At 38.0% G+C, this 25,569-nt stretch overlaps 1 protein-coding gene across 2 annotated transcripts in view; it reads left to right on the plus strand.

Moving 5' to 3' along the window:
- BIN2 (bridging integrator 2) overlaps positions 1–25,569 on the plus strand; it is a 353,798-nt gene that overhangs the window by 160,212 nt on the left and 168,017 nt on the right. The window contains exons 5-6 of one of the 2 annotated variants that reach the window (XM_044083439.1): positions 4,611–4,665; positions 6,494–6,588. In XM_044083439.1, the coding sequence (XP_043939374.1) occupies positions 4,611–4,665; positions 6,494–6,588 (150 nt within the window). Of the gene's footprint in view, positions 1–4,610; positions 4,666–6,006; positions 6,212–6,493; positions 6,589–25,569 lie in introns of those variants that run through there. The other variant, XM_044083440.1, reaches the window with a different exon arrangement.

Consider the following 25,569-nt stretch of genomic DNA (forward strand, 5'->3'; position numbering starts at 1 on the left):
ATAAAAGCAAACTAACCTTTCCTTCACAGCAAAGTGTAGCAGAGTCTGGATGAGCCTTTCTGGTAAAGCTCTGAAATGTTTTAGTTTACTCCTTAAATAGAAATTTTAGTTCCTAGCTCCACCCCTCTGTTAACAAGTGATTAACCTTAAGTGACCTCTTCTGTCTTATGAATGAGTCCTTAATTAATCAGTTCTTATTTCTGCCTGACTCAGAACAGAGAGAGCTGTGGTCTCTTTTGAAGTTTTAATATGCTGTTAAAACAGAATGCAAGCAAAACACAAGGTAAAGAAAACAAACTACAGTATTCAAAATATAGAAAGGCAATACAGTAATACAAAAATAAAAGCAAACTAACCTTTCCTTCACAGCAAAGTGTAGCAGAGTCTGGATGAGCCTTTCTGGTAAAGCTCTGAAATGTTTTAGTTTACTCCTTAAATAGAAATTTTAGTTCCTAGCTCCACCCCTCTGTTAACAAGTGATTAACCTTAAGTGACCTCTTCTGTCTTATGAATGAGTCCTTAATTAATCAGTTCTTATTTCTGCCTGACTCAGAACAGAGAGCTGTGGTCTCTTTTGAAGTTTTAATATGCTGTTAAAACAGAATGCAAGCAAAACACAAGGTAAAGAAAACAAACTACAGTATTCAAAATATAGAAAGGCAATACAGTAATACAAAAAATAAAAGCAAACTAACCTTTCCTTCACAGCAAAGTGTAGCAGAGTCTGGATGAGCCTTTCTGGTAAAGCTCTGAAATGTTTTAGTTTACTCCTTAAATAGAAATTTTAGTTCCTAGCTCCACCCCTCTGTTAACAAGTGATTAACCTTAAGTGACCTCTTATGTCTTATGAATGAGTCCTTAATTAATCAGTTCTTATTTCTGCCTGACTCAGAACAGAGAGAGCTGTGGTCTCTTTTGAAGTTTTAATATGCTGTTAAAACAGAATGCAAGCAAAACACAAGGTAAAGAAAACAAACTACAGTATTCAAAATATAGAAAGGCAATACAGTAATACAAAAAATAAAAGCAAACTAACCTTTCCTTCACAGCAAAGTGTAGCAGAGTCTGGATGAGCCTTTCTGGTAAAGCTCTGAAATGTTTTAGTTTACTCCTTAAATAGAAATTTTAGTTCCTAGCTCCACTTCATGCTTCGTAAATTTTCTTTTGCAACTTATACTTCATAGTAATAATAATAAAATATCGATGTTAACTGTCTCTTCTTTTTGCACAGAACCTTATATACTATTTTTGTATTTGATATAATCTTTGTTTCTGATTGTCCTTGCCCAAGTGACATGGAATGTATTTGAAAAGGGTTTTTGGATAAGTCCATTTATTCAGTTAACAAGGCGTACCTAAATATATAAATACATAAATTAATAAAATAAATAAACAAATATGCTTATACCAAATAGTATCTTAAGCACTAAGGTGTGACTTGGGGCTATATAACATTCTACTCAGTCAGTGATGGTGAGGATAACTATCATGAGGAGAGCTTTTATTACACCTCACTTCGCAGATAGACATCCTAAATAGACAAGAACACACCCGCCAAAAACAAATAAAACATAACCATGCATGCTGGCTCTCAAAATCCACCAAAGAAGTAATGTCTACAAAGGATAAAATCTGGAAATCATGACAGAAAAACAAAGAACCCTCAACTCTGCTACATTACAAGCAACTCTGTAACCAGGCAAAATGTCTAATAACCACTGACAAAAAAGCCCACTGCTTCCATCTACAAAGCCAACATAAAAATAATCCCCCAAAATTCTGGTCCTCCATCAGCCAACTATTACACCCAGGCTCTCAAAGAAATCCATCCCCTAACCCACAAAAAAAAAAAAAAAAACATTGAACTTGCTACCCTCTTCAATTCCTACTTCATTGACACCATAGCTAACTTAACCGCCACCTTTCCTACAGTTAACAACACCACCAACAAGACAGTTGATGACCAAATCATCTCAGAAAACAAGTCTACACCTAACCCTAACCTAAAATTCTCCCCCATACTCACCAGCACAATAAAAAACCCTGTACTCTGGCCCCCGATAATCTACCCCCACACTTCATGCAGCTAGCAGCAAACTCTATAGTTTATCCCATCAGCATACTCATTAACAGATCCATTAAAGAATCCCTTGTCCCAGACATCTGGAAAAAAGCATTCATTCTCCACTTACACAAAGGTGGCAGCAACACAGACACCACAAACTTTCAACCCATAGCAATTCTCTCACCCCTCTCTAAAATACTGGAAAAATGCATCCATGACCAACTCCTCAAGCACCTGCATGAAAATCAAATGTTATCACCCATTCAGCATGGATTCAGACCAGGACACAGCACCGCTACCACCCACCTATCCTTCCTTGATACAGTTAACTGGGCACGGGATTCTGGTAAAATAATTGCTTCAATTTTCCTTGACCTCTCCAAAGCCTTTGATACCATTTCCAACACTATCCTCCTCTCTAAACTATCCACCCTCCACATTTCTTCCCCTACCCTACAATGAGTCAACAGCTATCTCTCCAATAGGCAGCAATCCACCAAATGGCAACAATCTTACTCTCCCTTCCTCAATACTTCCACAGGGGTACTCCAAGGCTCCATACTTGGTCCTCTCTTATTTAGCATCTTTATTAACAACTTTCACACCACTCTCCCACAATGCTCAGTAATCCAGTATGCTGATGACTCTACAATAATATGCACTGCAAATTCCAGCTCTAAACTCCAGCAAATTATTCAGAATGCCCTCACCTCTACTGAATCTCGGATGCTTAACAATCATCTTGCCCTAAATCAAAAAAAAAAAAAAAAAACTAAACTAGTAATTTTTACTCCTGGGAAAACTACTCCATTTGATAAAAAACTCTTCACTATAGAAGCCCAAGACAATACCACTATAGAAGTTGTCCCCCACACTAAATTACTAGGCATTATTATAGATGAAAACCTTAACTTTGACCTACGCATAAACAATAACATAAAAAAACACACCAAAAGCTTGGTATGCTCTACAGGCACCAACATTTTCTTAGGCTCTCTACTATACAAACCCTTGCAACTACCTTTTTATTACCCTCTCTCCTTTATGGTGCCCCCTCTTCACTAATATCCAAAATTCTACAAAATCCAAACTTGCTATGTGTTACAACAGAATAGCAAAATTTGCCACCAAGGCCAAATTCTCATCCCACCACTGTAAGTTACTGAAACAATGAGGGTGGCTGGAACCCCCCACCATCTCTCATTCACCCAACTAACTACTGTGCACAAAATAATCTACAGACCCACAGACTGTCCTACTTTCTTAACTCTACTTGCCAAATACCATCCCAGCAGGCATCTAAGATCTAAAAATCATCTACTTTTGAAAGTAGATAAGCCCACCTTACCTGCTGGTCAACTCCTCTATTCCTTCATTGTTGCCAAACTATGGAACTCACTTCTGCCTTCTATAAGAAACACAGGCAGCACCACCACCTTCAAACAAATACTTTAAAATCATCTCAATGTTTCCTGGCTATGTTCCACTCTGTAACCTAAACTCTTCACTCTCCTTATATGATTACTAATCTCCTATGTCTTTTGCTACTAGTGACTGATGATACTTTCTCCATATTTATTTTTATCTTCACTTGTTGATTCTGGTACAATAATACTGATTAATATATCTCTCTTTATACCACTCTGATTGAATTCATTGAATTCTGCTTTAATGTATATTTTCTGTATATATTACTGTAATCAAACAAACTAGATTCCTGCTTTTATGTATATATGTTACTATATTTACTATCTGTAACACTGTTTCTACTTCTGTACTAATTAATGTTTATATTATTTCTATATCTTGTTTGAGCTTTTCTCCCTGGGCCTCCACTGAAAATGGGCTCTTTTAGGCCCAGTGGGCTTTCCCAGTAAACAAATGCAATAAAATAAAATAAATAAAAGTTTAGAGTAGTGAAAACTGAACAATTTTGTATTGTTTCACATTTATTTTAGAAACAGCAGCACTCCATATGTATGTAGCAATTAATAATACCAATGGTCGAAATATAAGACTTGAGGGCTGATATATATTCACAGGTTCGTAGGTACATAGGTAAGTACTAAACTAGCTGCCTTGCGGGCCATTTTAAGGCTGGAAAATTTGCATTTTTGTGCTTGAAATAATCTATTCCCATTTGGTTATAGATTTGCCTCACCCATCTCATGATATATTACCCCTAATGAGAATAACTGAGATCATACGATAAATAATTTGAGGGGACTTATGCACAGGATAAAAATATTCGAGTGTCTCTTTTTACTCCGGAAAAATTACTACTATTTTTGCTTCCTATGTTAACATTACCTATGAAATTCTATGATTCTGATTAGACTGACAGACGAGTAGCATTGTATTCTTCTTCTCTGTAGACATGTTTCATAAATCTGCAAAATGTAGTTTACTGAAATGGTTCAAAAAACAGTTTCAATGCTACCTTCAGCTGACTGTATGTCATATACTAAACTGCAGTAAGTTTTATAAAAACAGTTAATAAGTTAAAGGAAATCCTTAACACAAACACAAATGTATTCTATTTCAGAATGAAGGACTCAAACTTTGTAAGGATTTAAAGTTTTTTCTTCATGCTGTGAAAGGTAAGACCATTGTATTTTGTATGCATAAGGGTGGCATAGATTTGAATGATTCTAGTTATTGTGTTGAAAAGACTACCGTTTTTGTTTTACGTAGAAATAGTAACTATGAAGTTCATGGATTCTGAATAGCTTGATAGCTCAACAACACTGTTCTCCTCTTAGGACTGTTTTTTTTTTGTGTGTCTTCAACACTAGTTTAAAATAAAATATTTAAGATGACAAGGAAGCAATGTTTACAATGAAATCAGGCCAATATTCTGGCAAGGTAAGAGAGAGGACTAAAGCTATGAGCTTCTAACAAGCTTCATTCAGTAATCCTGGCTATGATTCCTTCAGTCAGTGGTGTGATTGTGAGTGAGCCACTTAGTCAGACAATGCTGCCATTTTACCCCTGAAAAAAGACATGCAGGCCTACTGGATTTACATAATTTACAAATGAATCAATAAAAATTGGGATGATAAGGTTATTATGATAAGTATTATAGAAAATAGGCCAAAAAGGTCTTAGGATAATCAGGAAGCCAAGAAATGTCTGTGACTGACAATAAGTCATTACAGCATCAGCCAGTGACCAAGGCTGAACTTACTGTCTTACATCTTGGGGGGGGGGGGGGGCAGAGTAATCAGCAGTTGGTCATCAGTGTTCCTTATTCTGCAAGGCCGTGTGGCCTTAGTTGCTACATTTCTACATTCTCATCTCCTGGTGGAGAGGTGGGTCAAAAGACATTGAAAATATAACATAATGCACATTGCGGATATCCCAAACTAGGACCATTTGCATGTATGCATGAGACACTGGTACATTTTATGTTAGACACAGTGTAGGCCAAGACTATAAAAGAAATGCACTGTTATATATTATTTATGTTATATATATAATTTGGTCCACACACACCAGATTGTTCCCTCCCACCTAAAAGATAACGTATGGGGACAGCAATAAGACCAGTCAGATACTGTGCTCCAGAATCTTTTCTGCTGAGATCCATGCCACCCAGCTACTATGGTCTCATAAATGGTGTTATGCCTGAAGACAGGTTGCTAACAAAAAAGCTCCTGAGTGTGGTGTACACAGAGTGATTAGACATGTTACAAGCCAAGACAGCTTTGCCAACTAAGGTATAACTTGTGCCCTTTAAGTCTTAGAGACGCTGTACTGTTGAAGTCAGTGCAGCTGCCTCAACGAAAATGCAACCTAATCCCAGAATTCTTTATATGCCACCAGTGTTGTTTTGTCATTGTGCACTAGATGGCGGTAGCAGAAAAGAAATAGATGTTCCCTAAACCCACTTTATTTCTTCATTCTCATTGGCACATGTCTGGAATTGTCAGGGAGAGAAAGCTTTCAAAGCAAATTAAGCAATCTGATACAGAGCTATTCAGTCGTCCATCAGAGATTCAGATTATCTATGCACGTAGCACCTTTGTAATATCTGCTGAGAAGTGCAATATCTAGTGGATAGAAGTGCCTTGCTTGAGCATGGAAGACTTCCTTGATTAAGAGTTGGAAAGGGAATATCCTGGAAGGGCAAAAATGGTTACTGAGGTATCTGAGTATGAAAAGCAGAAAATTAGAGGTCAGGAAGCTTCTAGTAGTTATGCATTTATAAATCCTGGTTTAGAAGATAAGCCAAAGAAGCTACTTTCTCAATCAGTATCAGCAGCACACAACTGCTACACAGATCCATTAACATTTTTTCTTAACTGCTGCTTCCTGCAGGGTATTTTACATCACCTCTAAACAGAAATGCATTTTGTTTCATAAAGTAGTATTTATTTAGAATATACTGGCATTTGTTAAAAAAAAATCTTGTTTTTCTTTTTTTAGAAATGCACAATGGCTCAAAGCGACTGTCACAAACATTGCAAGAAATTTACTCACAGGACTGGGATGGACATGATGATCTCAGTTCAATAGTAGAGGTAAGACTGAGGCAAATGAGGCCTTATGCCTGCAGTTATATTGTTATGTGTTTCCTGGGTCTGCAGCAAGAACAAAAAAGTAACTCAGGTGAATTACCATGAAGTACAGAGTTAATGTTCTTTGGCTTTAATAGATGGTAGTCAATATTATTTCTTTTTCTTCATCTAGCATGTTTCTAGACCAAGTCTTTAAATCCCTTTAGTGCCTATAAGAGCTGATTCTTTTACTTTCTAAATGCTGGTACTGATTGAGCTTTGGGTTGTTCCTGCCCTGTCTGCATGGCAGTTATATGATTTACCAAACATAAGACACACTGTGAATAACATAGCTATTCATAATGATACCAATCTGTTACAATAAGTAATTTACCTCAGGTACCACAATATAAAAGGAGCAAACTTGCTTCAGAAGGACTATCCATTTACCTAAACTATAAACACGTATGGCGTATGCTTTTGCCTGATAACTTAAGGTACCATAATTGAAACGGAGACATTTATCTCTCGTTCTAGTCCTTTCTTGTGTCCATTAGCACTGTAACCTTGCTGACTGTGACATCATTATTCTCCACTTGTAATCATTACTGGAAATGTCTTTTTTAAATGCTAAATGTTGATGTTAAGCTGCTGGAGCCCATTACAGAAGAAACAGCATGATACTGAGCACCTATAGTCTGCTAAAATAATATTACATGACCACCTATAGTCCGCTAAAATAATATTACATGACCACCTATAGTCCGTTAAAATAATATTACATGACCACTATAGTCCGTTAAAATAATATTACATGACCACCTATAGTCCGCTAAAATAATATTACATGACCACCTATAGTCCGCTAAAATAATATTACATGACCACCTATAGTCCGTTAAAATAATATTACATGACCACCTATAGTCCACTAAAATATTATTACATGACCACCTATAGTCCACTAAACTATTATTACATGACCACCTATAGTCCGCTAAAATAATATTACATGACCACCTATAGTCCATTAAAATAATATTACATGACCACCTATAGTCTGCTAAAATAATATTACATGACCACCTATAGTCCGTTAAAATATTACATGACCACCTATAGTTCACTAAAATATTATTACATGACCACCTATAGTCCACTAAACTATTATTACATGACCACCTATAGTCCGCTAAAATAATATTACACCCACACGACCCAATGATCCAAACACATACCCTCACAGGGCCCATACTGTAATCAACCATCGCTTTACTCTTATGGCACAAAGAAGGTAACCATATACTTCCATAAATTATCAGCAAACAGTACCATATAACTCATTAACAATAACTTCCCTAATAGAGGGTACAGTTAATTTTGTATCTATTATTATTCCATTCTAAGACAAACCTTACATGAACACTAGCTGCCTAGTGTCATTTCATGCTCACCTTGGTGAGGTCAGAAAATATGTAGTTAATTCAGCAGCAATGACTACAGGCTGGGCAGTGGGGCACACCTCTAGTGTTTAAGGCTTTGGGAAAACATTGATATCTTACTGGGATTAATCTATAAGTCTGAGACACTCACCAGTATCATATAGTAACTACACCATGGGTGAAAGAACAGAGGGTTAAATCCAAGTGGAACGAATTGTCCCAATCTCTATGCACTTAATAACAATCAGAGATGCAAGGAGAATAGCTGACCCCAGTGTGAAAGTAACAGGCATTCGTTTTTTACAAAAACAGGCCCATAAACTAAAGTCAATCATTCACAAACAGTCAAAACTTCAAAAGTCACCTCTAAGTTTTAAAATAATAAAAGTAAAGAAATTAGACCAGGCTTACTCACTGAAATAACTTGGGTTTCATCCACTAATTGGATTTCATCAGGTCACCTTTTCATAAACAGCATTTTCTGTGAGAAATATACACTTAAACAAACAACAAAGTAATAAATCAAGACTGAAAACATCCATAAACATGAGATAACTACAGTCCACTAAAATATTATTATAATCACAGCATCCAACAATCCAAATGCATACCCTCACAGGGGCCATGGTGTAAACAATCATTGCTTTATCAAGACTGAAAACATCCATAAACATGAGATAACTATAGTCCACTAAAATATTATTATACTCACAGCATCCAACAATCCAAATACATACCCTCACAGGGGCCATGGTGTAATCAATCATTGCTTTATCAAGAGTGAAAAGCATCCATAAACATGAGATAACTACAGTCTATTTTAAACCCACTGATGGTGTTGCATCTATGTCTTTATTATCAGTAAGTATGATTTGCAATCAAGATGGTTCTAATTGCTTCCTCTAAGGAACCCCTATCGCCAGTGTCCACATTTGCCACCAAACAATAAACCAAGCTTTTATGTTTCTGATGCATTCAGGTGGTGTTGCAGCTGGAGAAGAACATGCCAGAAAGTCCTTCTGACAATTAGGGATATCACAGATTTGTGGCATTCTTTTCAGTTGCGCTTTCAATAATTACTGATCCCACAATCTGCTCTACAATCTGAATGTGGTTTGAAAATTTCTGAGCTCCGGACGTTAATGAACAGACCACCTACAGATTTATAATAAATTATGGAAAAATAATGTCAAAATCCAGTTGTTTATGTGGCAGGGACCACCACATGTTGAACTTTCAGTCCACATTTCTTAATTTAATCAGCTATGGCATTGCTGTATCTTACAGAAAGGAATATATCTGACATTCTAAGATAGTGCAGTTGTGCACTCTCAAATCTTCACAACTACTCAGCTATCCATTTCTACTAATGGTCAGCCAGGTGAAAGTTAAAAATGCTAGTCAGGTCACTTTTAAGTTATAGTTAGAATTTCTTAAATCATGAATAATTCCTTATTTTTCTTTTTGTGTTATATAGCATTTTTGAATGATATATATTGCAATGCAAGCATAAATCTCCACCTTTCATAAAAATATCAAGCATGCAAGCATAGATTTTGATGAATTATAAGTATAAATTAATCCATCAAATATGTCCATATCCCTATAAATTTGATAAGCTGCATAGCTTACATAAACAACACAAGTAATTTATTATCCCATTCCTCATACAGTGTGTTGTATTCCTGCCCATAATTCCCTGAGTGTCAGTACTGTTTTGAAACTACTCTCTCTTTAGGAATGCTGTTCCAATTATTGAGCACCTTTTCTGTGAAATAATATTTCAACATTGGTCCCATGAACTTCCCTGCTGTATCTGCAAATTTAATACTTTTGCTCTTACGTATCCGTTACCTTATTTGCCTTTTGAAAGATGTTACCTGTAGTGTATGCAGGCACTAGTGTGCATGCACCAATCTGGTATCTGTACAGGCACTTAGATTGGACATGACTTTCTGTAAAGTTTGAGCAGCAATAAACAGCACAAAACATTTGGTTTATTATAACAAGTCTTTTCTTCAAAGATAAATTGCACAGAAGCAGCCAAGAATGGACAATGCAATTACACACAAAATTTTGGAAAGGAAGGAGAAAAAATGATAAAATACTTGCTCATTAATGGAAAATGAACTACATGGTGGCAAATATAGAAGTCAGATGGAAAAGAATGATACTATCTCAATGACAGCGTGTCATTAGAAGCAACATGTTGATATAACAAAAAGAGTGCTTTTTCATATATTTAGATCTATCTATATCTATCTTTTATTTAGTTGTTTTACATTTTTTTACCAGGAAAGTCTGACTTGGAATGAAGCCAGTTTTCAGCGGAGGCCTGGGGAGAAATGCTCCAGATGTATGTCTTTATAACATGGGACAAAACTGGAGCACCTGGAGGAAACCCACACGAATGCTGACAGGACATGCAGACTCTGCACAGAAGGTACCCCAGCAAAGAATCAAACCAGAGAACCTCTTGCTGTGAGGTGGCAATGCAACCGCTGCACCACTGCACAATCTATATATTATTGTTATATTTACATTGCTGCCTTGTTAAATAGCCAGTACCTGTCATGTCCAGGTAAGCTCCACACTGCACAGCCACGATACAATTTATAATCACTGCCTCCTGGAGGTTTCAACCACCTTAGATTGAGACCACTTCCTTTCAGTGCAACCTTACAAACCACAGTTGAAACATGATCAGAATTATTTTGCCTACTCACACAAACAAATGATATTTCTCAGAATTGTGAGTGGGATAATTGTTGTCTCCCCAGCCAAGATTTAGGGTATGCTGCCACTAATTAGCCAAAATAATAAAACTAGAACATACTTTATGGTATACCTTTAAAATAAGACACTCTTTAAATATTCAAATGGTATCAATTATCTCTGAGCAATCGCCTTTGTTTAGGGGTATTTCACATAATAGCAAGTAAATGTCAAATGCATAAAACTTGTGACCTATAAATAGACTATCAGCCTCAAGAATTCAAAGTTAAACAATATACTTCTTTTCTTGAATGAAATAAGACATTTCTAAGAAATAAGCCACTTCTATGCCAAGTAAATATGTAAATAGTAATAGGCCTGCACAGATAACAGAATATGTTTGTCTTTTCGGCTTTTCCTGGTTAGGGGTCGCCACAGCAGGACTCCGGTCCGCTAATGATTGGCAGTCAATTTTTGTGATGCTGAGTTGCCAGCCCAAATATAACCCCTTGAAAAAGGCAGATAATTGCAAGGAAAAAAAAAAGACTGTCTAACATTTAAACTGGAACTGTCTACCTGTGCTAAAAATATACTATGCACATTTCTGGCCTCTAACTCCAAAAATGGAATTTACAGAATGCTTACATGTACAATCCTATGCCTATTAAATTATCCCTTTTGCCGAGCATTCCCTGCAGCAGCGTATACACTCACACTCCCTAAACTCCAGCCCAGTTGAAACCAGCCAGCTGTTCAACCTTATCACAGAGCGAGACCAGGTCCCACAACTTCTACACTGATTACTCTATTCAAGTTGTTAAATAATTCAAAAGTGGTCACAAACTCCCTAAGCTCCAGCCCAGTTGAAACCTGCCAGCTGTTCAACCCTATCACAGAGCAAGACCAGGTCCCATGACTTCTACACTGACTAGTCTATTCAAGGTGTTAAACAATTCAAAAGTGATCACAAAGTATGTTAATATTGTTAAAAATAATACCTCCTTGTTAATAACCTTACACTGAGTTGCACTCTGCCAAGGATACAATCAGTCCAAAGCCCCTAACCCACATGCCCATTGCTATTTTTCTTTTCACCGTAGTTAGAAACTCAAGCGGCAATCCTTTTCTCTGAGCTGCCCCTGCCATTTCAACCTTCCCTCCCATTGTATAGTTACTGCTGTCTGCCCAAGTGAACAGTTACAGCCTCTGCAATTTGGAACTCATACCACACAATCAGTTCTACATATCTGACATAGGCCGCGGGCTCAGCAAGTACTGATTTACACAAGGGTAAATCCAATTAGCTGATTGTTTTTCTTGGTCTCACACAAGCACGCCGAGGGCTATCCCCACTCTGCTTGGGCTCCCTCCATTCCCCTACCCTGCCCCTATTCCAACCCACCCCAAATCAATTACATTTATATATCACTAACCACGCCCCTCTCACTCTCAACCTATCCAACATCACCTCCAATCCAAATTCCCAGCCCCTAATTACTCAGCCAAGTTACTAACCACTTAACTAACCCCTCCTAACACTCCTATCTTTAACTAATCCACACAACGTCCTAGCATCACTGACTTACACACAATTCAAAATGTTAACACCCCTTATCATATACACCCTTCTTTTATTCCTCTTAACTACCATCACCTCATACCAACAAGTATGTCCAAGTCACTCTCACCATTTTAAAACCACCATCACCTACTCTCTCCAAAAAACATCCAGCAATGTCACCATTTCTCCATCCTTAAGTAACATCTCAGTCATCGACCACCACTACCTTATAATACTATCTGAATCTAAACAAACCTCTACTTTCTTACAATACAATAAACTTATAATAAAATATCTTAATACGATACTAGACTTGACAAGTAAACTGACAGTGAGTGGAGATATACACCCCAACCCTGGCCCTACCTTAGGCCCTACCCACCCACTCACTAACCTTAACCAGCAGATTAATTCCTCCTTACCCTACCACAAATCAGACCTATTTTCTTAAATGTAAACATTAGAAGTATCAAAAACAAACTCCATGAGCTCTATGCCACCATAGCCCACTACTCACCCGACATTATACTACTAACTGAAACATGGCTTAAAACCAACATTAATAGTGATGAGGTTGTACCTCCAGGTTATAACATACACAGGGTAGACAGGCTAAGCAAAAAAGAAGGGGGCGTAGCCTTTCTTTAAAAAAATAATTTCAATCTTGAACATATTCAGCCTACCTCTTCTGACTTCAACAAAGCAGAAATCATACTATGTAAATTAAAAATCAACACACATAAACATGTTAACATAATTGGCATATATATTCCCCCTGGGGATAACACATCCACACTAGAGCATATTCTCCGCTAGGCATCCACAGCCTTACCACAAGAAACTATAATTATGGGTGACCTCAATATCGACTGGGCCTCCTGCAGTAGTACATCCCCAACTACCCATATCAACCTTCACGGCTTCACCCAAATTATCCAATCACCTACAAGAGAGATAAACACACAATGGCACACACAAACAGGCCCACTTCCTCACTGCAAGCAGGCTGTCTCCCAGACAGCCTAAGTGACTATCTCATTACCTTTCTTCTTAGAAGAAGGACTCACCTAAATAAGCATACTAGATATATCACTATTTGATGTAAAAAGAATTTCTCCCCCCAGACCTTCATATTTGCACTAAACTCCTGTAACTGGGAACTACTAAAATACCTCCCACTAGATACAGCCACCAAATATTTCAACTCCACCTTTCTAAATCTCCTACATGAATTAGCTCCAACAAGGACTATTAGGACTAAATCAAACTATGCAGCATGGCTAGCCATTGAAAAAAATTCCCTTCTTAGACAACGCAACAAAGCATGGTACACTTGGCAAAAAGATAAATCCCCAGAAACAAAACTAGCCTACCAAAAACTTAGAAACCTAGCCAAAAAAAATTAAACTTGACAAAGTAAACTTCTATCACAACTCACAATTTAGACACCAAAATAACCCAAAAACATTCTCGGCTACTATCAATAAAATCCCCCACCCTGGCAATGTCTCCACCCCATCAACCACAATCCCAGACAATCAATCCTCCATTGAAACCCGATTCAACAAATACTTTACAGAATCTATATTAGCTCACTCTAATAACTCCTCCAACTCTCACCAAGAGACCCCAAAACAGATCCCAAGTAACCTTAGCAACATACCTTCTCCTTTCATCCAGTTCTAGTCAATGTTATAAGCAAACACCTACTTAAACTTAAACCTTCCGCCCTTGCTGCCGATAAACTTCTCACAGAATTCCTAAAAATAGCAGCAGAGGCCATTGCGTATCCAGTCTGTATTCTAATAAACAGATCTATAACTAAACAACAAATCCCATCAATCTGGAAGATATCCCATATTATCCCTCTACGTAAAGGAGGGAGCTCAACTGAGCTATCCAACTTTAGACTCATCGCCATCCTGTCACCTCTCTCTAAAATACTTGAAAAATGCATTCATACTCAACTCTTGTCCCACCTTCTCAGAAATAACCTCCTGTCCAAGTCACAGCATGGATTTCACCATTATCACAGCACCTCCACCACTCTGCAATCCTTTACTAACAATATTAACCGGTATAGGAATAGTGGTCTCATTGTGTCCTCTACTTTCCTTGACCTGTCAAAGGCTTTCGACATGGTATCGCATATCAAAATTTTAAACTCTCTAGCAGAATTATCCCACTGTTAACTGGTTTAAAAACTACCTTTCAGGATGTCAGCAAGCAGTTATGTGACAAAAAATATATCCCCCCTAGTACCCATAAATCTAGGTGTCCCTCAGGGATCCATTCTCGACCCACTCCTGTTTACACTCTTCACAAATAAATTATATAGTGCCAGTGGACAAGCCTCCCTTGTCCAGTATGCAGATGAATCCACATTAATTTGTGCTGCACATTCTGTCCAACAATTACAGAATATAACCCAAGAAGCATTCTCAGAAGTTGAAAAATGGTTACCAGAATCACAACTCATTCTCAATCCAAACTAAACAAAACGTATACTATTTTTCCCAAGCAAACCACCAAACCCTCACCCCCTTTCTCCATATCATCTTCTAATCTCACCATCGTCCCCCCTGTACCCCACACAAAAGTCTTAAGGGTCACCATTGACTGCTCACTCAAATTTGACCTACACATTTCCCAGACCATCAAAAGAGTAAATAAAAAACCCGGTAGTCTATACTGAAATAAACAGTATCTAACAAAAAGTACTAAAGCTACCCTCACAACTACTCATCTACTTTCCACTCTTCTCTACGCCTCCCCCATTTGTACTAATCTAAATAATGGTGAGCTGACAAAATTGGAAAGCTGCTACAGTAAAATAGCCAAATTTGCCACTGACCTCAACTTTAGAGAACACCACTGTTCAGCACTGAGACACCTGAATTGGCTCAAACTACCCAACCAACTTACTTATAACCAGCTTGTTACACTGCACAACCTATTACACCAACCTGAAAAACTCCCTGCTCTACAGGGTCTAGTGCAACCCTATAGCAGCACTCGCCCTCTTCGCTCAACTAATAAAGTTCTGTTAACAATTTCCAAAATTAATAACATGGCTGGCCAATCCCTCTATTCAGCTAGTATAACTAGGCAATGGAACTTACTTCCTCTAGACATACGATCCATTACTGATAAAGACAACTTTAAAAAAGAACTGGTCTCACTTGGTTAAATCTAAACTATGTAACTGTCCATTTCCCCCTTAGCAATCTTCACCACTCCTCCCACCTCACAGCTCTAATGCTATTCAGGTTCTCAGCCTATTCTTCCTAAATGTCTTAGCATTCCACTCAAACAACTCCAAGAATATTTGTAGAAATTTATATATTCTCAATTTACTCTACTGTCTAATTCAGCCTTTACTGTTGTGCAGCATTTTTCACTATCAGTGTTTGTAGCCTATTGTTATACAATCTCTATGTCTAATTATTTTCTAATTTACTGTTTTTATGACTTATATGATATAAATTGATGGAATAATACTATATAATCTGAATGTATTATGTAATACTTGCTTGTTAAATGTTTTGTAATTCTTGTGGAGCTTTTCTCCCCGGGCCTCCGCTGAAAAAGGACCTGTGACCAGTCAGATTTTCCTGGTAAACAAATGTTAAATAAATAAATATTTCTGACCTTACTGTCCAAAGTGGAATTTTCAGTGTCTTTACAGGTACAATCCTATGTCTGTTTCTGACCTTTCTATCCAAAATGGAATTTTCAGAATCCTTAAAAGTACAGTTGGGCATCTTTGTATAATGGTATCTTCCAGCAGTCATTCTTTTTTGAAGCAACAGTCCCCAAACAAGATATACTCTGTTTTTTCAGCCCGAGTCTAGAAGATGCCTTTCCTGTTTTCATATTTACAGGTGTAATAGTAAAGGTAAGAATCAGCAAGCTAGAGCATTATGGGACTTCGGTCAGCAACCTACATACAACTTACGCAGCATTATTTACACAGTGAAGAACTAAATGTTTAGCTTCATTTTTTAATGATAATACATTTCCACAGTAGATATACTGCGGTGGTGGTGCTGCGGTAACTTTGTCGCCTCACAGTAAGACGTTGTCCTGTTCAATTCTCAGCCAGAGTGTCTTCTGTGTGGAGGCATGCGTGAATGGGTGTACCTTCGTTGAAGGTTGTGCGTCAGGGCCGGCAACTCGGCACTTAAAAATCTACTGCCAATCATTAGCGGATCAGAGTTCCGCTGTGGCGACCCCTAACCGGGAAAAGCCAAAAGACACAACAACATTTCCACAGTAGAAAGTGCACAGTTATATACTATTTTACACTTTTTATTTTACATATCACTAAAATTACTAATGTAATGCAATTTCTTTCACTTTTATTTTGATTCTGTACAGCTTTAGTAATACTTTTTATGCATTTTTCTTTAAAATGGGACAAAACGTTTTCCAACATTATCACACTTCTTCTCACACCATATTGTGACATGATGCCATTTATCCAGAGGTAGCTGAAGTACAAGTGAGTGTAAAACTGGGCATTATATAACCTCAAAGCACATAAAGTATTGTTATTAGCCAGCAAAGAACAAAAAGGGGCATAAACTGAGTGTTGTGAAGCAAATTAGTACCTAACAAGTAATTCTACAACCATATAATTACACACAAAGTCTGTGTAACTACATTCAAATGAGTCTTGCATGAACAAGCAGAGTAGGAGGGAGTCATGAAGTCTAAGCGAACCACTTTAGGGCTCACATGAGAACTGGTGAAACACAATGACAGGGGTCTACCAATAATATAATGGAGGACGGAATGAGCTTTCTCAATGACTGCAGTGAAACCAAAGCTAGAATTTTCAATTCACAAAAATGGGACAATTACTTTGCAAAGATTGCCAAATTCTATGCAAAAATTTGACTCAGCAGTTTCTAAATGTGTAACAGAATATATGAGAAGGAATGCCTAGAGAATAACAAATGCAAAATGTAGGAGAGGAATGGAAAACAAAAAAAAAATACAATCTCCGGGCAAATTCAGCATATTTTAGTGTTGTCTGAAATGCATATACTTGCCAGCACTGCCAAACAGTTAATCATACAAAAAAATAAACAGGCAGCCAGCTTTCCATATGCACAACTGACTAGTGTACTTACTACAGAAGAATGCATAACCATCTTATCCAAAAATGATACATCAAATGTTGACCCAGACAATGGGCATGCCCACAGAATCATGGATGATATGGCCGTCTATAGATGAATGGATAATAATAGATAGATGGATAACTAGGATGGCCCCAAATGGATGGATGACAAAGGTGTGTACAGATGGATGGATGACCATGTGAGGGCTATCAGACTGACATTTACCTCAATGGATGACCATACAGGAATTTTCTTGCATCTAATTAATTCAAAGTGCTTAATTTGCCTAGGACATTACATGCAAATATAATCAGAGTAAAGAGCTGCTATGCTAATACCGCTTTGCCCTAGATAATGGTTTCTTCTCAGGCTACACCCTGCCAGGTGGACATAGACAGGTGAGGGGCTTACTTCTGAGATGCTACAGTAAGCATCATATCCTAACCAGAGTTCAGATGAGCTGCAGAAATATTTGTATTAAATGAAGAACTGCCATTGAGAGGCTTCAACTGGTGAAGGACAGAGAAGTATATTTTGGAACAAGACACTGTTCTGAATACCTAAATCTTAAAATGAACCTAAAACCAAAACTTGTCAAGCCATATAATACTGAAAACAAATAAAGCCAACTAAGAAAATGGGTTGAATGGCAGGACAGAACCAGTCAGCATATTTAGTAAGGAAATATAAAGACTGAAACACTGCTCTGTAAAATAGGAAAATACGGACTTATTGCTCTTGCAGGAAGCCTTTATCTCACCCAAACCCCTCCACTTGCAGGGCTGAGTTCCCCAAACCCCTACAGAAAAAGTAAATTACGTTTCTTTCGCAGCACTGCTAGAAGCACTAGCAAACAGTTCTGTATTTGGCAATGGCTTCTCACTACCATATGCATAGCAAGGAGTTATTAACCATTGCATTTTTTATGCATAAGCAGTTGGACTAAGGAAACATCAAATTCATTAGCATACATTTGTTTTTAATTTACTGTGTTTCACGTTAACACCTGCAGTTCCATGTGTCATGACAATGTTTGGACCTGGCTTCTTTAATTTCATTGCTACCAGTAATGGCATGATGTGAAAAAAATGAACTTAGATTGTTCGACTCCATTCCCTGCAGTGGAGATAGTAACCGCTGCATGTTTTATATTTTTATGCACAGGCAAGCATTACATAACACTAAGCCAGGTGAGGGCAGACCACCTTCTCAGATGAGACTGTGACAGCCTGCAGTTAGCAGTAGGCCACAGAGAGAGCCAACATTGCACAACATGATACTTGTAATGCTATACAATTGAGTACAATTTTCTGTTGTCTATTTTTGGGCATTATGTCTTACTATTGGTTATCATTCAGCAGTGCTTGTGAAACACCAAAACCATAATGATACATGTTGCTGCACTGTAATAATCGTTATCTTTTATCAGCAAATATGAACTACAAAACAATAATATGTGAACTCCTAAATCCATTTGCAAACACTTACCTCTTCTTCTTTCTTCTTCTTCTTTTGGCTTTTTCCCAGTGAGGGGTCGCCACAGCGGATCACCTGTCCGTTCATGATTGGCAGTGGAGTTTTTTTACAGTGCCGAGGTGCCAGCCTGGCGCCCAACCTTCCACAGAAGGCACAAACACGTACCAAATTATATTATTTGCAGTCCTATAAAATGAAGTGGTGTTCCTCTTGCCTCTATTTGATTATTACTTCCTGCTGTAGAGTTTCAGAGAAGAGTGCTTGTCAAAGCATCAAAACCATAGTGATCTATGCTGTTTCCTAAATACAGCCTTTTCACAAGTCTGCTTTTGTGTTAAAGAATTAGTACCACCTTCAAAGCTTCAACAACACTTGTGAAAAAGTCACGACCATAATTCTGCATGTCATTTCTCAATGGTCATCTTTTCTTTATCTACATTATTTTTTAATTATTATTATTAAGGAAACCCAAACTGTAAAACAAGAATATCTTGCCATGGTGTAGCCCCCTCCCGTGCACTCAGATCATCACACAAGTTTCTATCAATTATTACTCATATCAGTAACTTATATGGGGTACTATAGCACAACTCCTGCTGTGTAGCCAAACAGCACAACTCTTTTCCATTCCTACTTCATAAAATTAAGAACCTCCGCTAATTTAACACTCTACTAAAATCTTACTTACCTAGCAAATGTAGCTTTTCTCCACTAGGATAACCATTCCACCTGGCTTGCCCCTCTGCTTTTCCTTAACCTCTGTCTCTTAACATTGTCATATCTAATCTTTCACATTCCTCAGTTAACCTCTCCTAAGGTCCCACTAAGCTAATACCTGCCCACCCATAACTCACTCACCCTCCATTTCATACCTACCCATATCTCACTCACCCTCCATTTCATACCTACGCATATCTCACTCACCCTCCATTTCATACCTACCCATATTTCACTCACCCTCCATTTCATACCTACCCATATCTCACTCACCCTCCATTTCATACCTACCCATATCTCACTCACCCTCCATTTCATACCTACCCATATCTCATTCACCCTCCATTTCATACCTACTCATATCTCATTCACCCTCCATTTCACACAATATTACTCCTTCTCTTTTGTCTGTCATTTAATACTTCAACTACAATCCTCCTTCAGTCCTACATACAAAATTAAGCCAATCCTACATAGAAAATTAAACCATTCAAGTCCTTATAACTCATTTTACACTAACATCTACTGTATAACATTGTGGAATCTTGAAAATGATGCCTCTCTGAACAAAAAACAAACATCACCAGTGCTTGTCCTCACCTCAAGAGCACATGGACAATTTGGTTTATTTTCCATTTCAGTTACCAGACATATAATCTCTATTTGTGCACTCTCAGTATACCCACACTCTCCAATTTACAATCTACCTCATCTGAACTCTTGTTTGATGTCTTGAAATGTAACCTTGTGTACGCTTTGTGATATTCTGTATTCTTTTTTTTGTAACTTTGTAATTTTCCTTTATTTGTGTGAACACTATAAACTTTTTAACTATGTAGAGCTTTTCTCCATGGGCCTCCACTGAAAAGAAGCTTTGCCCAGGTGAACGTTCCCAGTTAAAAAAACAAACAAACACAAATAAATAAATAAATAAATAAATAAAACATTATGTGAGCTCCTACATCCACATGCAAACAATGTGCCAAATGATATTTGCAGTCATGTAGATAAAGTACAATATTCCTCTTGTCTGCATTTGACTGTCACCTCACAGAAGTCTGCTTCCCAAAGCATCAAGACTATAATGCTACTCGTTGCTTTCCTGTGGTCATGCAAACACATTTACACGATTGAATTAAAGGATGAGAAGCCTATTCCAGAGAATGGGAATTCTCTGAGATGTCTATCTGTCTCTACAACATGTCATATTTGTGTCATAAGCAAAATTAAGGTATTTGGATATAGTAGTTCTGATGCTGTTTGTTTTGCAGTTATGTAAAAGGTTCATCAGATCAGGATCCAAGGATGCCTTGTAAGCCAGACATAGGTCTTCGCTCAGAAATCTGTATGAAACCGAGTATAGAGCTTTGAGGTGATCCACATAGGACTGTGTGTTTACACCCTGTATTCTTTTTGTAGGGAACCTTTGCCGGACACTCCAGTTGTTGCATGTGCCTGGTTAGGTATATTCCAAAGGAGGCATTATACTCTATGATGGGTCTGATGAGGGCCAAGTGCAGTGGTATGATGATTTCCCTTAACCTAGATGCTATGTCCTTATTTATAAGTTTATCAGCATAGAAGGATTTTATTACTACCTTGAACATGTTTGTCAATGGCTAGGTTACTATTTACATGAGTTCCCAGATCCCTGACCAGTGAGTTTTTTATCAATGACATAGTTTCCCAAGGTGGTCAACTTCCTAAAAGATACTATGATGCATTTCTTGGCATTGAGTTTTAAGCCATAACTTTGGCACCAGTCATTTGTATGTATTAGGCCTTCTGGTAAGATGGTTTTGTCTTGGGAGGATTCTATGACTGCTCCCAGTTTGCATTCATCTGCAGTATTGATCAGCCCTTGAGGTCTCTGACATTGGCTTTGACCTCAGAGAAGCAGATGCCAAAGAGTAGTGGGCCCAGCACAGAGCCCTGAGGGATTCCACTGGTGACCTGCTTCTTTGTGGAAGTGGCCTCACCAATGCTAACCTCTGGGTCCTACCAACTGGCTATCCAACACATTATAAGGGGTTTATGCCTAGTTTCACATGTTTGTTAACAATCTCTGAGTGTGTCATTGTATCAAATGCCTTAGCCAGGTCAAGGTAGGCTGTATGCACTGCTTTACCCTTATCCTTTACCTTGGTGACCTTGTCAAAGAAGTCTGCCAAGTTCAGTAGGCATGATGAGCACCCACAGGCAGGCAGTTGCAACCCCCTGGATTTTGACTTCAAAAAACTTTTTGTGACATAATACCATTGCAATAATTAAAACCTGTTTTAAATCACTATTCTTTGCTCGATTATTGATGTCAAATATTGTATGCAACGTCAATTATGACAATATTACAAGTGTGTACAACGATACTTCTATTGAACGACAAAGTGCAGGTCAACAGTTTACTGTCAGTGATTAATTATAACTTCTTCAGAAGGTGGCGTACTTTACTTTAACTTGTGAATGTTGTTTAATATGTAGGGTATGTGACAGCAGTCAACGATGACATAAGAAAAATTTTTAAATGCCCATCTTAGTCCAGTGATTCTGATCAACAGATTAGTAAGAAAGCAAGATACAAGAAGAATGAACTAGCTGAATTGGCTGGGTCCATTGATGAAGGCACTGAGAAAAGCACTGTCACTGCTGTGTTTGTAGAGTAGAGACCCCACAAACTGTATGTGCAGAAACAGATATTGGCCATTATATTCGATCAGACAGAATTGATGATGTTGTGAAATTCAGCCTGCTGCCAAAACCATACATCCCTCCAGAGAATTATAACTTCAAAGGTGATTTGTCAGACAAGACGAGAGCATTCTAATATACCTGGTTGTCTGACTAGTCACCATGCATATTCACCTCTCTTGAATGGCTCACTCTGCTTAACTTGTGTATTTCCTCAGTCAGTTCACCATGGGTTACAAGGCAGCTTCATCATTAGTGCATGCACAAAATATCATGCCTTTAATGACTGCACAAGAAATCACATGCAATTGTTGTGGCACAAAGGTTCTACTGAAAATGCTGCCAATTTTCGACGTACATGACAGAAGTCAGAAATGGCTGTTATTCTACAGCTGGCTGCAGCAGTTGCAAAACAAATTGCAGAGAACTGAAAAAAATTGGAACTGATTTTGTCTACCAATATTTACTGTGCAACCGATGACATTCTTCTCAATGGAAAAGACAGCTCTGGTGGAAATTTTTGTGACTTGTTAGATTTTCATATTGAAGCTGGCGACATAATACTGAAAGAGCACAATGAAACAGCTGCAGGAAATGCTTGCTACACATCTCATAGACTACAAAATGAGCTGTTGGAATAAAGTGAACACAATTCAAAAGGAGATTGTGCAGTGAAAAGTGCAGTTGGATTTATTGTATTGGCAGATGAAACTGCAGATATCTCTGGGGTTGAGGAGTTTTTGTTGGGCATTTGGTTTGTTGACAGTGATTTTATTCGAGAAGGGTTTATTGGTTTTTGTTCCCGCAGTTGTGAGAGATGCACAGTCTGTGGCAGATCTCATGGTCAGTGAATGCATAAAGTATGGTTTAGACTTGGACACATTACTCGGACAAGGCTATGATGGCTGCTCTATAATGGCAAGCATCCTGGGTGACGTTCAGGCAAAGATTCCCAAAAAGTATCCAAATGCAGCCTTTAACCACTGTGCTTCTCACAGACAAAATCTTGTGGTCAGTGATCTGAATGATGTTCCTGAAATACAAAATGCTGTTGGTGTTATCAAGAAGATTATTAATTTTTCCATGACAGTCCAAAATGATGAGCATTGGTACCATATATATCTCTTTTGTGTGAGACACTATGGACTGAGAAATATAAATCCATTTGTGTGTTTAATCAGAACTTTGACTTCCTGGCTATCTTCAAATGACTGCTGCTTGTGAGACAACAAAAAATGCACATATGCTACTCAGTGCTTGCTCTTCATGCACATTTCTTATTTCTGTTTTTATTCTTGCAAATTCCTCATCTGTTCTTGAGCTCATTGCAAAGATGTTGCAGTCTGTTCAACTTTATATACTAGAGGCTCAACAGCACACCAACAGTCTTACTGAAATATTCAAGGAGCACCGCAACCACACTGAGGATCACTTTAAGGATGACATTCTCAGTAAGGCAAGATCACTAGTAGATAACTTGATATTGAGTTAGTGTTGCCAAGGATTTGCAGTTGACAAACACACGGAGAAAACACAGTAGGTGTGGATTTTGAGCGTTATTACAGAAGCATCTCTATTCCGTATGTTGACTCGGTAGTTTCTTTGTTAATGTCTATCTTTTTCAGCAGTAACGGTGCTCGATTCAACCTGTTTTGTCTGCATCCTAAAATGATGAAAGAACTAGAACATGAAGAATTTAGAAAAGAAATTGCCATCAGTAATGAACTATATCATACCTACAATTTGGAATATGAGATGATGAACTGGTTCGACTATTGGCATACTAAGGTTTTAGATATTGCCAAAAACACTGGACTTTGCTGACTTGAAGCAACACTGCAATTTCTTTCCTGCTGTTAAGCAAGCAGTTCTGATTGTGTTGACCTTACCAGCCACTACCTGTACCATAGAATGATCGTTCAGCAAGCTGTGATGGGTCAAGACCTGGTTAAGCTCTACAGTGACTGATGATAGACTTTCAGCACTGTGTATGATTAGTGTTCATTGCAAGCTCATCATTCACGACAAGAAACAGTTCATCAGTAAAGTTATCAACAACTTCGGCAGCCACAGTCGACACTTGCAATTTATATTTGCACCATAGGAGTCATAGGCATAAACTTACAACAATATAGCATGTTATGGTTTTGGTTTTAAAAATTACACTTACCCAGAAACTTTATCATTTTTACCTGAATGAGTTCAATATTACAGTTCCATTGAGGTCTAATTTCATAACACAATAAATCCACAGAGACACTATCAGTTTATGTACTACAGTGTGGAATACAGCAGGAGTTCTTAGTTATCCAAAAGTAAACAGATATACCCTGGAGCTCTGCCCTCTGTGTTTGCACCCTCCTGCAAAAAAATCCTGCAGATGCCTATGGCACATGACCTTCCTTTGACAAAGCGAGACTGGGATGGACTCAGTGTCTGCCATGGCTTTGCAAATACGACTAGTTAGGCTAATGGGTCTTTTGATGGTCCTCCTTTATGAAGAGGGATGACCATTGCAGTCCTCGGTTTTCATGGCACAAAGCCTGTTTTTAGTCTATGGTTAAAAAGTGTCTCCAGGGGTCTTGATAAGTCATACTTTAGACTATACAGGAGGCATCCTGAGATATAATCGGGGCTCATTGAGGCTGTGGTCTTGGCCTTAGCGAGCACAAGTAGGACATGCTCTCTAGTTATAGTTGGAGGGGTTATGTTTGAGGGTATTTGGGGGAGGCTGGAGTGAGTGGTGTAAAGCTGTAACTGAATTTGTCAACCAACAGATTCGCTATATCAACAGCATCAGTGAATGTGGCACCATTAACCACTAGTTTAGCACCCTGCTGTGTGCTGCCTTGTGGGTTCTGACATAGCTGTAGAAGGCCTTGGTTTTCTTTTGCCTGAGAGGCAATCTTAACCTCAAAGTTGGCTTTATTTGACTAATTAACCCACTCAATTGCCTATTTAGTTTAATGGGAGAGTTCTCATCTTTATGGGAGTTACACTTCCTGGTTTTTGCCATGATTTATTTCCTTTTGTTGTATATCCTGTTAGTTTGGGCTACCACCAAGGTGTCTGTTTTTGGAGTTAGTCATGGACTTACTTCTGGTAGGTACAGAAACGTCTAGACAGCCATTAACATGGCTGTACAGAGTTTCTGTGAACAATTCTGTATAGGTTGCTGTGTTCCCTGGTTTCAGAGTGGCATTGAATTTTGACAAACTATTGCTTTATAAAATATATTTTGTTTTGGAATAACTCTTAACTATTACTGAGATTACTGGGG

This window comes from Protopterus annectens, chromosome 9.part0 (assembly GCF_019279795.1).
Source record: "Protopterus annectens isolate FY-2018-M chromosome 9.part0, PAN1.0, whole genome shotgun sequence".
Taxonomy (NCBI): Eukaryota; Metazoa; Chordata; order Ceratodontiformes; family Protopteridae; genus Protopterus; species Protopterus annectens.